This window comes from Gobio gobio (assembly GCF_949357685.1).
Source record: "Gobio gobio genome assembly, chromosome: 19".
NCBI classification, from domain to species: Eukaryota; Metazoa; Chordata; class Actinopteri; order Cypriniformes; family Gobionidae; genus Gobio; species Gobio gobio.
This window is the reverse complement of record NC_137112.1, coordinates 38,199,647-38,214,032: the sequence shown is the minus strand read 5'-3', so window position 1 is coordinate 38,214,032 and position 14,386 is coordinate 38,199,647. Positions and strand designations below refer to the sequence as shown.

Genomic DNA, 14,386 nt, shown 5'->3' with positions numbered 1-14,386 from the left:
ATGTTCTCTTATGCTTACAGTCATTTACTCTGAGACCTAAACAGAAGAGGAACATCACAGCGTCGTTTAGTGTTAACTTAACGGTTTTTTTTGTAGGCTATAATTATTGCCTTTATAAAATAAACAGTGAAAGAGCCTGTACCACACAAAAAAGAAACCAACGACTGTAAAACTTTATATAATATTTATTATATATAACCAAAAGTGTTTCTATAAACGCCATAGAGTAAAAGATCAATACAAATCTATGTAAACAATCTCTGAGGATAATCCTTTGATCATGTTGAATATAAAGAAAACATGATTTGAATTTATTAAAATTGTGTTGAGTGTGCACGTTTGGCATTAGTTATGAAATCATTTCCATAACCTTATGAATTCCCTTCTGATGCTAAAATCCATTTGTATGCATTGTAAACTGACAAATGTTGATAAAAATGGTTTAAAAGACACATTGTGACATTGTTGTTGACAAACGGACAGCAGCGATTTCTTAAAAGATATTCATCTTTCAGCCACAAAATTTTAACTTTTAATTAAAAACAGTGCCTAAAATGGGCTCTGTAAGAAAGGAAACATTCTGATGTCAAATTAATCTTGGTTGGATAGGGTTTGTCCTGATGGAGGAGTAAGCTCCGATATGCTTGATGAGATTGGGTTCAACGCTGTGTGCCTTCTCACCTGGCGTCGACCTGGTTATCTTGTACAGCGCCATGTCTTTCGCATTACCCTGAGCACAGACGGCCTTGTCCAGGTATTCGGCGACTCGGATGGAGGCATTACCCGGGTACAGCATAGCAGGGGTGCAGCATTCAGTGGCAGGAGACACAGCATACAGCTGGGGTGAGAGCCGTCTGATCTCCAGCAGATAGTGCCTCCCTGCCAGCTCAGCCACGGCCATTATGTAGAGAGTTAGAAACAGAAGATGAAGAGGCGAGAAGGTAAAAGAAAGAGGTGTATAGTGAGATAACAAGAGGAGGAGGATTGTAGCCCCAAACAGGCCGAGACCCAGCCATTCTAGAATGCGATACGGCTCCGGGTTCCAGTATCCCTGCAGACGTTCCGGGTGGTACAGCTTTATGTATAAAGTATTGAGGGCAAATTTCCGCGAGAGCAAGTCTTTAATCGACAGAAAGAAATCGGTCATCGGAAGTGCATCATCCTCCAGGACAACGACATTTTTGGGCCTCATCTGGTCCCATCCTTTCCGCAGGCAGTAAACGTAATCTCTTTTCTCCTTCTCGAAGATGCTGGACACTTCTTTGTGATTCCATTTCTCTTCTGGTGAACGCCTAACAACCAAGAACTGTTTCTCCAGAAGCAAAGCGTCCTCGTTCAAAGTGGGACCACTTTCGACATCACAGAGCATGACCTCGGCACATGGTTTATCTCCACATGCCGTAAGGAGCGATTTGAGCTGCTGTGCCACCTGTAATAGGTAGTGATAGTCCCTCCCCTCTGTTCTTCTGGATGTCACTATGGTGACCAGGAGATATGGTTTCTTAGCATCCGTTTCCAACGGGTCCTTCAGGCTTTTCGTAGAGGCAGCATTCTCCCAGAAATGCAGGGCCTCCTGACCTCTGTCGTAGCTTTTTTGTAGTGATTCATCGCTTAGAGAATCAAGATAGGCACTCTTTACAAAGTAATGTGAGTAAAGTAGACGATGGCAGCATACTGGCAATATCACTCCAAAGGTTAAAACACACAAAATCAGCCCTTGAGCTATTGGGCTTGACCAACGGAAGTGCTTGCTGGTACAAGTCCCACATCGAGGCATCTGTGTCTGTTTAAACTGATCACAATTCACTTCTGTGACAGTTCAGTGCAAAGGTGACGGATGTGTTGCACAGGTGGAGGATCCAGATAAAAATCACCTGAAGGGCTCACATGAGATTATAAACTTCAGAGATATTTCCAACATGTATCTATAGACAAGAGAGATATAGTGAGACTCTTATTTTTCTTGTAAATAAAACATGAATCATGTGTCATTCCTTACATTCAATTTTGAAAAGACGTTTCATTAAGGCAAATTAAAGTAAACCCTTGACACATAACCCCACCTAAGTTTTAAAACAAAATATTCAATAATAGCCTAAATATTATGTACAGCATATACTGAGAATACTTCATGTACTCGACTTTTGATGCGTTATATAAAAATGTTTATAATAATATGAAAGTTAGTGTCCTCTTTTCATATCAACAAATAACGTTAGTCGTTCGACACTCAAAAGCCACACTTTTCATGAAATGACCATTCTTTATGTGAAAAATTAGGGTAGGTAGAGACACTTTTTGTGTTGTAGAAAGCATAAAATAAACCATATGAAGCCGCGTATTATAACAATAAAACAAACCCGGAAGAATCTATGTATCAGTCTGTAAACGACCCGTTAAGTTAAATATTTAAGAAAGGGAACAAAGAATAAACTGTTTCAGCATGTCTACCTCTCAGAATGTGAATGTTTAGCACCCAGCGACTAGAAGACAGCTGCAGCCGAAACCAAAGAGCATGTCAAACATCACTCTGGACGACTCACGACTGTACTACGTGCTGCTACGTGCGTCAAAATAGGTCCACATGTCGATTGCGCCGAGTAATGTTACTGTAAAACATGGACTAAATGCGCAACAAATTCGCGGAAAAGTGAATTAAATGCCCATTGAATGCATCCAGGGCACACGTGATGGTTCATAAAGCTGAATCTTCCATTGATTCAATTCGCATTCAGGGCGTTTTTTGTGTGTATTTAAATAACCGTAGATAGAGCTCAACAATTACTGTGATTGGTTCATCGTAACCAGCGCTGAGTAAAGTAACATAAACCATGTGATAACTCCTTCAAGCGCTGTAATCACCATACCAGACACTAGATGGGAGTGTGCGGTAACAGACAGTCGAAGTGAACAATCTCTTGGTAGGGCAGGATGCTAGTAGCCTACTACGTAGATAAAACGTGGGGAGTGAGCTGTGCTATAGTGAAGGGAACAAGTAAGTTTCCCGTAGCCTAAATATCAGACCATCAAATGTAAGTTAGCTACAGTCGGTCTGAAAATGTTTCATTTGTCTAACGTCATCGCAGTGGATTTCAACATTAACTCAATAAGTAGGCTATAACTAATTGAAGTCACCAAGCCTACTCACAAATTAAAGCTTAAATGTAAAGTTTGACACTGTTGTAGACTACATAGGCTACTACATAATAAAACATAGCCTACTAAAGCCTGGATTTTTCCTGAAACTGAATCATGAGTCACACTCTGACAGTTCGCCTATGTTCTAGTAATTAAAGGGATAGTTCACCCAAAAATGAAAATTCTGTCATTTACTCACTCTCAAGTTGTTCCAAACATGTATACATGTTTTTTCTTCTTCTGCTGAACATAAAATAAGGTATTTTGAAGAATGACTGTAACCAAAGAGTTGATGGACCTATTGACTTCCATTGTATTTTTCTCTCTCTCTATTCTATGAAAGTCAATGGAGCCCATCAACTGTTTGGTTAGAACAACTTGAGAGTGAGTAAATGATGACACATTTTCATTTTTGGGTGAACTATCCCTAAAATAAATCAAAACCACATGTGTAACCAGTTTGACTTCTTATTACTGTTAGGAAACAGGAAAAACGTTTCAAGAACATTTTTTCCAATGTCTTCGACATACCACAACATGGCAAATGTAGAGATAAAAATCGTTTGTTTTAAAATTATGAATTTTGCTCAGTTTATTGTTCCCATATTTTGCATTGACATATAGCCTATTGATCACCAGCATGTATTGATAAACTGGCTGAATTAGAATAAGATGTTGTATCTTTATGTTGTTGTATGCCTATCATAAAACAATAAAGAAAGTTGTCATGGTCGTTTTAAAGACAACAACCAACAACACTGTCAAAAAATAATTGTGCATCTTTTGCTCTAACAATTTGTAAACAAGTGATGAATTTGTCCCACAAATGTCTGGCAAGAAAACGGCAGCCCTTGGGTGAGCGGTGTGCACAGGGTGGGTCTTCATGGAATGCATCAAGATGAACAGGTCTGACCAGCGTCTATCAGCCTCTTTAATAAAGCATGTCTTCAGCATTTCCACACATTCGTTTTACCTGTGCAGAGAGGACACTCAGGGTGAACACAAATGGCATCCAATACAGGGCAAATGGGCTACCTGCCCACCGGAGGGTCCATATTCTGCACCATACCTGACATCCTCTACATACCGGAGCTTGTGAGTTTATTTGAATTCATTAATTCAGTTATGTTTTCATTAAAGTCACTGAAACAAAGGGCTGTTATGTCAATTTATTTGATGTAAATTCAAATACTGAGATGTTAAACATTATATAATATTTGTTAATGGATCAAGTTATTGATTTGTGGTACCTACTGTATTTATTTATTTGGCAACAATCACTGTGGCAGTTCAGCCTGGAGAATCTAACTTCCTAATTTATTTGAACTATTAGTCATTTAAAAAAAAAAAAAGTACAATTATGTAAATGATAAAAATATTACAGTTTGTTAATCTAAAGATTATACTGTTAAATACAAGATATCTAAATTGATTTTACATTTTAATAGGCCAAATATTACTGGTAAATGTCAGGTACTCTATTTTATTTTATTTGTAAAAATATTTTATTTTCTATTTCTATTATTATTTCCTCTGATATCCATTTTAGATGTTTACAGTTTACAGGGGAAAGAGAGTTTTTCATCTATTTGAATATGCATTATATTTTCTTGTACAAAAAGTCCAACCATCTGGAAACTCATTTTTCATTGTGTTTATTTCACAGGTCTTTGGCGGTCTGGTATTGTCTCTGGTAGCGTCTACATTGCTCGATCCTCACAATCCCCAGGCGTATGTGATTTCGGTGACAATTTTCTGTTTCATCGTGACATTCCTCTGGCTCATGATCTTTGCCTGTGGGTCTCATCGTAACAGAAGCTCTTGGGCAACCGCGGTAGGTTCATAATCTCTCTCTTTGTCAGTTGCCTTCCCTTTCTCTCTTTTCCTCTCTATTCATGAAGACATTTTTCTATTTTAATATAGATTTTCTTAATTTTCTCTCCACAGGATGTAGCATACCATGGATTTGCAACACTCCTCTATCTCAGTGCTTCTGTGCTTCTAGCTTACCTAACTATTATAATTGGTTATTTGAACAATACCTTACTTATTTACCAGCTGGATGTAGCTGCCGTGGTGAGTCCCTCTAGCCAAAATCAAAGTTCCAAATCTATAAAATGCTGTTTTACCTGTTAAATAATAATATAATAATAAGATGAAATTTGTGAACAAAAATGACAAAACATTCAGCTGATGTTCAGAAAAATCTAATATTTAGATTACTAAACATGTAGCCTCATTCAGGTAACCTATAAAAACAAATAACTTATAATATAAAATCAACTTGACTACATTATTACACCAACAAAAGTCATTTTAAAGAAGCAACTGTACATTTTTCCTGTTGAGGTGACCATTTTTCTCTTTAATTTCAGGTGTTTTCCTTTCTCACCACAGTACTTTATTTCATCCACACCATTTTCTCAGCCATCAGATGGAAATCCTTCTAAAACATCTGCCCACAACCTTGAACTGCATCATTAAGCAAAGTTATTACACAAATGTAATTTAGTGCATCAGTAATAATTTATGTGATAATAGATTGACTGTACAGTCTTCTTGTGCTTTTCTATAAAATCTATACAGACTTTAAAACACTTTATGCTGGTATTCTTTTTGTAAACTAGTTTCACCTAAGGTATAAATTATTGTAATTACTGTATGATTTATCTAATAAAGGAGTGTACCAACGATCTATGGAGAATAATCTTTTGGTGTGGCACTGGATACATATGTGTCCCTAGGGCTTCATTATAAAGCAGATAATTGCACTTTGAAATATAAGGATAGGAATATCTTCTGGGATGAATCACCTTTTACAACATTCTGCCAGTGTGATGTACCGTTCTCAGCGAACGCAACGTATCTAATCGGGAACGCAAAACGTTTGTGAGAGAGGCAACACAAAAACTATTTTTTTTCTCTCCCATCACCAAGTCCCTTTAGAAGCTCAGTACTTTCCATTTCAAAACGGGTTCTTTTGATTATTAAAATGTTTTTTACCATAAGGAAAAAATGGTTCACTGAAAGGTTCTTTGGGGAAACAAAAATAGTTTTTGGAACCTCTATTTTATTTTTTAAAATATAATATAATACCATGGTATTCTTTTTTAAGAGTGTATGGCCTTAGCAGCACCACAATAATGTGGTCATGGATAAGTTATGACAGTAAACAAACCCGTACCCAGAGTAAGGTGTAGATGTAATCGCAGCATTTCAGTAAGGTTTTTTTTTTTGGGTCATGTTTGTTGTAGCCTGTGTATTTTGGTGTGTCTTTCTGTTCCTTAAAATATGCGGTGTATCTGTTTTTGTTTTTTTATTTTCTCGCTTTTCCAGAACTGGTTTAAACTGTTTAAACTGGTAGAACCTGTTCTTAACGGGCGAGTTTACACACATTTGGAACAGGGGACAATTGGGCCCTGTAAGGAGATGTCTGGGAACTGTATCAAAATATTTAATTCATGAGGGTTGGACAGGTGGGGAAAAGACTCCAAGAGTCCAGGTGCATTATATTATGATACATGATTACTTCTATGTATACGTAGATCACAAAAGTCACACTTAATGTATGAATATATGAGTAATGAATGTATGAGTAAAAATGTATGAATTCTATTGCATTTGATAATAGATCAAAGTGTAATTTGTTTTAATGTATAGCACAAATTATTATTATTTTTGGAATAATAACATTAATAAATTAGGTTAAAATTCATACTTTTGTAAGTGGCTCAATTGGATAGTTCACTGGAAAATGAACACACCCTCATGTTGTTCCAAACTCATTATGACTTTCATTTGTCCGTGAAAGAACATGTTAGTTAGAATGAAAGTCTAAGTCTCTGTTTACTTTCACTGTTTGAAAGTAAGAAAGGATGAAAGGAGGATTTGGAACCACATGAGGGTTAATATCCAAATAAAAAAAAATGAGGGTGAGGAAGAATCCCTCTTCATATCTAAATATAAATGTAACTCAAATTATTTTAATTAGTTGCCAACAGCATTGGCTTAAACCACATTTTTATTATTATTATTTTATGAAAAATATGTTAATTTCAGCCCTGACGATGTTTAACCACACTGTAAAACTAAAGGTACTTCAAATATCCTGTTTGGTACTCAAGGAACTTCAAAATGTTAAGTGCCTCAAAACTGTTTTTCCGATACTGGTGGAACCATTGACAATCTTAACAGGAACTTGAAGGAACTAGTGAGATCCTTTAAGCACTCTGTTAGAAGTTCGGGGGAAATTAGAGGAACTTAAATTCTTTTACAGGGCCTATTGTAAGATCTGTAAACATTTAAGTGGTTCCTGGAAGATTTCTTTTGTAAAAGCCAACCTCTTGAGGAACCTGAAAGTTCTCTGAGGCAACAATTAGATGTAGCCTACCGCATTGTACCTTTACTATTAATATTAATAATATTATTATACTATTATTATACTTAAAGTAGGCTATACTTATACATTTAGTACATTTATAGAGTAATTTATACCCTAAACAACAAATGTAACTTAAAACAGTCCATACACTATATTCCCAGAAGCCATACAATAGCTATGTGTGATTAACAGATATAAATGTAATATGTTATTCTCTGAAAATCTTCCCCCATGCTGCAGCTCTCAAATCTCATTCATGTTACTCAAAAACAATATGACAGGCTTGGTATCAATGATGCTTGATACCTTTTTTTCTTATGCCTTAATCATTTGAATTGTGACCAAGCTGAATATAAGACATCTCTGTCAGAGAGTAAGATTATTAATGACATACAGTACATTCGGAAAGTATTCACAGCGCTTCACTTTTTCCACATTTTGTTGTTACAGCCTTATTCCAAAATTGATTAAATTAATATTTTTTTCCTCAGTTCTACAAACAATACCCCATAATAACAATGTGAAAGAAGTTTGTTTGAAATCTTTGCAAATTTATAAAAAAGTAAACCCTGATAAAATCACATGTACATAAGTATTCAAAAGTACAATTTTTTTAATTACAAAAAGCTATTATACGGCTTCAGATGTCTTAAAGGTCCTGTTCTTCGTGATCCCATTTTTCAAACTTTAGTTAGTGTGTAATGTTGCTGTTAGAGCATAAATAATACCTGTAAAATTATAAAGCTCAAAGTTCAATGCCAAGCGAGATATTTTATTTAACAGAAGTTCCCTTTCAAAGCCTACAGCGAACGGCCGGTTTGGACTACATCCTGGTATTTCCTGCTTTAATTACGTCAGTAGAACAGTTTGTTGACTAACCTCCGCCCCCACAAGAATACGCGAAAAAGGGGGCGTGGTCTGGTTGCTCCCTCGTGGAGAAGAGGAAGTGTTGCGTTCGGTTCGGTTCGGTTGCGTTTGTCGCCTTGTCGTCCAGACGCTGTTATTTTCATCCCGGAGTCAAATCACCTTTGTTTGGCCTTCAGGGGCTGTAGTTTGAGCGCGTTCATCTCCCCGTTATGGTAAGAGGCGTGACCTTCCCGGGCAACGTACGCTAAGCTGCTGTCGAATCACAACACGGGAACCGCTGGCACAATCAGAACTCGTTACGTATTTCTGAAGGAGGGACTTCATAGAACGAGGAAATTCTCAGGCCGTTTTGAGGACAGTGAAAACAGCGGTATACAGATAAGTAAATTGTGTGAAAAATACTGTGTTTTTTTACACATGAAACATGAACACATGTTATATTGCACACTGTAAACACAATCAAAGCTTCAAAAAAACACGAAAAACGGGACCTTTAACACATTAAGTTGTGACTCATAACACATGATTTTTATTTTCACAACTATAACTGTAATAGCATTACTAACAGTAAATGTTGTACTTTGCAGAGATCTGCTGAAACAAGTTTGAACGAAAACCTCTTGTAGAGCAGAAAAGGATCATCTAAATGCCAGGACCATCTACCAGAAAAGAGGAAAAAAGAAGCCTGGCAGAAAATGAAGCTGCTGCACCTTTTTACATTTCTGCCTCAATATACTTCAAATGTCCCTTGTGAATATCTTATCTATGTTGCATTTCATGTTGCAATAAAGTAAACATTTTTAAAATTTCAGTGAAATTTTGTGGGCAAAAATGTCTATTGTCATTGTCAACAGTGTAGCAACATAATGTATGTAATGCTCACACAGAAGTCACTTTTCAAGCAGCTTTCTGTTGGTCAACGCAGAAAATTTGAGTGGCCAACTTTGACCCATACTCACACCTTAACTCTGTTATGAGAAAAAATGTTATCCGCTTCTAAAGTCATGACGCAAGGAATACTGTTTCCAGGTCCAAGCCTCTACATGTTTCTGGTGAGAATACTTAACAGCCGTTTATGAGCACTGACTCATGTCACACATTTAAACTATGTGTGGCAATTAAGGCGAGACCGAGAGCCGTGGGAACAGAACGAGGCCGGTGGCATAAGTGCTAATGAGCATCACATGCACGCCACACTGCTCTCGAGTCATACGGTGGAGCTCCGGAAGGATAAAAGGAGGACTGACGACAGTGAAGGACAAGAGAGGACCAGGGGGTATTCCAGACAGCAAGGTTAACCGTCACATTTACCCTGAACTCTCGGTTGTTTAACCCAAACCTTGGTTACTCGATGTATGCAGGTTCCAAAACCACGGTCTGGAGTAAGTTCAGTCAGTCTGGAGTATGAAACTCGGAGTTAACGGTGACCACAGGACATCTTCAACCAAGCAGTAAATCCATGAGTCACCATCGACACTATAAGAAGAAGCGGGCCATACTTCTTTTGTTTAAATGGCAATTTACATTCTTTAGTACAGTTTTGTAACCTTTTTAATATTAAACCTTTTAATCTTTAATCAGATTTTTATTACTTTGCACAAGAATTCTATTGTTTGTTTGATGCTAAACATATAAAATAAAAAAGAGATGGATTGACCCCGAGAAAAATATTCTGTGCTTTCAAAGATAATATGGCTGTATACGTTTATGTTTTATATTTAGCCATTTTACTTCCACATATGTTGTGAGATGTATCACATATGCAAAAAACTTTTATTAAACCTGAGAGAATAAACCTAAGAGAATAAAATAAGTAGGCCTAAATTAGAGTAAAATAACATTGCTTTATGTAATGTTATATTAAACTATATAATGATATTGTGTGAAATCATGCACTGAATACATCTGAAACAATCTAACCCTGGACATAACCTGCTTACATATTCTGAAAGTTACTTTCCTTTTTGGAACTGAAAGCGGAGGGTATCCAGTTAATCTGAGTAAACTTACCCGGGTATGTCACATAACCTGCTTTATGGAATAACCCCCCACCCAAACAGGGATTTCATGTTCTGTTTCAGGTTATGCTGCAATCGTTCCTGAGGGGCTGCTGCTTTACTTTTGTTTTGTTGTATATGTATGGTAGCAAATGTATTGGTCATTGTTAGTTCATGTTGGTATTAACAAATGTTTACAAATTAGACCTTATTGTTAAGTTGTAACAGAAATTCCACTGGAGGCAAGTTGAAGGACCCATGTGCAGTACTTTATTCACAACAAAACATAAAACAAGGACTTGGCAAAAACAAACTATAACGAGCTTTAACTAACTCACCAACAGCGGGTTACAACATTCAATACTTGACAAAGACACATGGCAAACATGAGGGCTTAAATACACACAGACTAATGACAAGACAAGTGACACCTGTGAACAGTGATGAGACAATGAACCAATGACATGACAACACATGAGGGCATGGGAATCACATGACAAGACCAGGAAGTGCATGACAAGACTGTGAACATGACACTAAAAGCAAGAACATGATAAACTAAAACATGAACAAGGAACAATGAACATGAACCAACACCAAACACCCTGTGACATAAGTGTTACCATGTTTATTTTTGTGATTAAAGTTGTGTAATTTACTGTTTCCATTATCAACAAACTTGTTACACTAAGCTTTTCAAAAGTCATAGTGACCTCAATATTTGAATGATTCCTAAAAGCTAACTTTAACTGTCTGACCATCTGAGATTTATATAAAACTGTGCTGTCAGACTTGACAAGCGGATTCAGACTTAAATGTTTTAAAGCTTTTTTGTTTGTTTTTATATTGCAGAATGTACAATACAAGACAGGGAACATCCAACAATGTAAGGCACATCCACATGGATGAACAAAAACACATGAGGGGGAAAAAAAAAATCAAGAAGCAAGGATCATGGCAAACCGGTAACAAAAATTATAGTGATTTTAAAGTCCCAGTCCACACGTTTAGCTGTATACGTAAAAATTTTGTATCGTATCAGCATTTCGTCCACACGAATCCGCCGTTTTGGGAGCATGAAACCGATATTTTTTTTCCCCAGAGTGGATAAATCTGAAAACGACACCCTTGCGTTTTCGTGTGTACAGCCAATCCGTGTTTTTTGTGAAACGGTGATGTCATCACACCACATCCCGCAGGGGAAAGACTAGAAAGGGATACAACTACGGGCACTGGGCATGCGCACATCAATATTGCTTCATTTAATTACTGTATTTGCATTGTTGTAAGGGTAGGTATAGGGTTGGGGTAGGTGTAGGCGTTAATAAAAGACATCTGGTAAGTAGCAAATTTATTTATTGTTATTTTATTGTGAGATTTTACTTACTTACAACCATTGCTGTACCTCTTAGCCACAATTCTTGTTCTCCATTTTTAGTGTATTTCTGTGGCAGAATTACAGCTCCACATACTGGCCTGGCACTACATTGTTTTGAGTCGGTTTCAGTGCTCTCGTGTGCATGCAGATATTTCTTGAAACAAAGAAAAAAAAGATTGGATAGAGTCAGCTACACCGTCACAGCCCCAATATCCAGTCAGCTAATCACCAGGAACCGGCCACTCGTTCACAATCACCAAAGTACTGACTCGCTTCACCTGCACCTCATTATATACTCACCCTTTATATTCACCGTTCACCATTCACTCCTTGTCTGGTCTTGTTGCTGTATACACTGCTCTATGTCAGACTCCTTACCTCTCAACCTGTTGCCTCGCCTCGCCTCGCCTCGCCTCGCCTCGCCCCGCCCCGCCCATCTTCTTGGTTCCCAAACTCCAGTCTTCCTGTTCATCATCACCTGCACAGATGTACCACCTGAGTCTTCACCAGCTAAGTCAACACCTTCATTCAGGAATTCACCATCCACTTCCCATTGCCTGGTTCCCACTGTTTCACCATCATTCTGCTTAAATAAATATTGTTTACACTTACCTGTCTGTCTGTTCCCTTCTGTGTCGTGACAGAAGACCAGACCACAATGCAGAGTCCGGATGAAACCAGCGAGGAATGTCCTCCGGATCCCATGATCGAACTTGTGCAAGCAGTTCTTCAACATCTCCCCTCTGCACCTACCACTTCTTCTCCACCTGCCTCTGCCTGTCCCATGGCCTGACTAGCGACATACTCCGGTGAGGCGGAGGATTGCAGCGGGTTCCTTCTGCAATGTTCACTCTATTTTGAGATGCAACCACAGCTTTTCTCCACCGAACGGGTGCGTGTCGCCTTCAGGATTTCCCTGCTGTCAGGACGAGCCCTCCAATGGGCACAATCCATCTGGCAATCAGACGGCCCTGTCATGAGCTCATTAGCTACCTTTACCAGTCACTTTAAGGTAGTCTTTGGCCAAACTGTCTCAGTATTATCCGTCCATGATCAACTGTTCAATCTTCGCCAAGGTAACTCTTCGATCAGTGCTTATTCCCTACAGTTCCGCACCTTAGCGGCATCTAGTTGCTGGAACGAGACGGCTGTGCTCACTGCCTTTCGCCAGGGTTTAAAATCCCGAAGTGCGCCACCAGATGGTCATCTATGACGACACCATCGGTCTGGAGAGTTTCATCCAGAAAGCCATATTCATCTCACAACATCTCTCAGCCTGTGCTCTGGATCCGCCTGCTCCGCATCCTCCGCCCATCGCTCCATCTGTCGCCCTTCCAGCACCTGAACCCATGCACGTAGACTCCTATCATCTGTCCCACACGGAGCAACAAGATTGCTTCACCGCTTGTGTCTCTATTGTGGGGGAGAAGGCCACATCACGAACTGCCTATTACGACCACCACGCCAAGCGGTGAGTACCATTCAGTTCCTTCCGAAGATTGCACCTCTCATTCGAACCCCAGTCCAAATTCTAATCCTAAACTTCTCATTCCAGCGCAATCGCTCATCGACTCCGGCTCTGCAGGGAAATTCATCTCTCATCAACTTCTCCAAAGACTCAACCTCCAGAAGAAACACTGCCCACAGGAATCAACCATCCTAACCATTCTCGGCAAACCGCTGGGTCGTGGTTGCGTTCATCACTTCTCCCCCACTGTAACGTTCTGCGTCGGCTGCCTGCATGAGGAGATCTCTTTCATGGTGCTGGAGGGTTCCACTGCTGACATCATCCTGGGATGCCCATGGATGACTCAACATGAACCATCACCAACAGAAATTCTACAATGGAGTGATTCTTGCTTCAAGGACTGTCTGTTATCTGTTATCAAATAATTTGCACGCCGGGACTGCAGACACCACACCACCTCTTCATCCAGTCTCCAGTTGAATTCAACTGAAATTCCTCCAGAGAACCGTGCGTTCCAGGACGTGTTCAGTAAGCGGTTGGCGACCCGTCTTCCACCTTATCGGCCATGGGACTGCGCCATCAACCTGCTGCCTCGGGCCTCTCCACCTAAGGGTTAGATTTACCCGTTATCTATCCCAGAACAGAAGGCCATGGAGGAGTACATTCAGGAGGCTCTCAACCAACGCTTCATCCGTCCATCGACTTCCTTTGCCGCATCTAGCTTCTTCTTCACGGCCAAAAAGGACGAGGGCTTGCAGCCGTGTATCGAGTACCGGGCCCTTAATTCACAGACTGTAAAGTACTGGTCCCTCTGGTCCCTGCTGCATTGGAGCAGCTTCGTGGGTCTCTCATAACGAAATGAAAGTGTTCAAAAAGAACAGATGCACTCACTTAAAACATTTCAACAAGTTTTATATTTGAAATTCAACAAACAACAAATAACTAAAGCAGCTCTAAGCACTTTTTTAAGCTAGATTCTGTGGGATTTCCTTCCTTAATGGGCGTCATCAATAGCAACGCATAACACATAAATAATAATAATTTGTCGTAAATATAATCTCTAATATTATAACTGTAAATATATTCCCAAGCAATATTCTCAGTGTTCTATCAGACACATTTAAATCTAGCATATTTTGTTTTAGAGCCCAAACAGT

The 14,386-nt window shown here is 38.9% G+C and overlaps 2 protein-coding genes across 2 annotated transcripts; one reads left to right on the top strand and one right to left on the bottom strand.

The window, feature by feature from the left end:
• Positions 1-169: 169 nt before the first annotated feature.
• On the bottom strand, positions 170-2,722 carry pgap4 (post-GPI attachment to proteins GalNAc transferase 4). Its single transcript, XM_079843953.1, has 2 exons — positions 2,452-2,722; positions 170-1,925 (listed from the first exon to the last, which is right to left on the bottom strand). Exon 2 carries the CDS (start codon positions 1,775-1,777, stop codon positions 587-589), a length of 1,191 nt encoding a protein of 396 aa, XP_079700079.1. The 5' UTR covers positions 1,778-1,925; positions 2,452-2,722; the 3' UTR covers positions 170-586.
• Positions 2,723-4,002: 1,280 nt separating this feature from the next.
• Positions 4,003-6,852, top strand: LOC307143022 (myelin and lymphocyte protein-like). Its single transcript, XM_079844264.1, has 4 exons — positions 4,003-4,233; positions 4,805-4,972; positions 5,086-5,214; positions 5,514-6,852. The coding sequence occupies exons 1-4, from the start codon at positions 4,144-4,146 to the stop codon at positions 5,586-5,588; spliced, it is 462 nt and encodes a 153-aa protein (XP_079700390.1). The 5' UTR covers positions 4,003-4,143; the 3' UTR covers positions 5,589-6,852.
• Positions 6,853-14,386: the final 7,534 nt, after the last annotated feature.

What these genes read in the sequence shown, in the direction of transcription:
- pgap4 (XM_079843953.1), bottom strand. Translation starts at nt 1,777, where the DNA reads ATGCCTCGATGTGGGACTTGTACCAGCAAGCACTTCCGTTGGTCAAGC.
- LOC307143022 (XM_079844264.1), top strand. Translation starts at nt 4,144, where the DNA reads ATGGCATCCAATACAGGGCAAATGGGCTACCTGCCCACCGGAGGGTCC. An exon ending in TCCTCTACATACCGGAGCTT is followed by an intron (nt 4,234 to 4,804) that starts GTGAGTTTATTT and finishes TTTATTTCACAG; the next exon opens with GTCTTTGGCGGTCTGGTATT. An exon ending in AGCTGGATGTAGCTGCCGTG is followed by an intron (nt 5,215 to 5,513) that starts GTGAGTCCCTCT and finishes CTTTAATTTCAG; the next exon opens with GTGTTTTCCTTTCTCACCAC.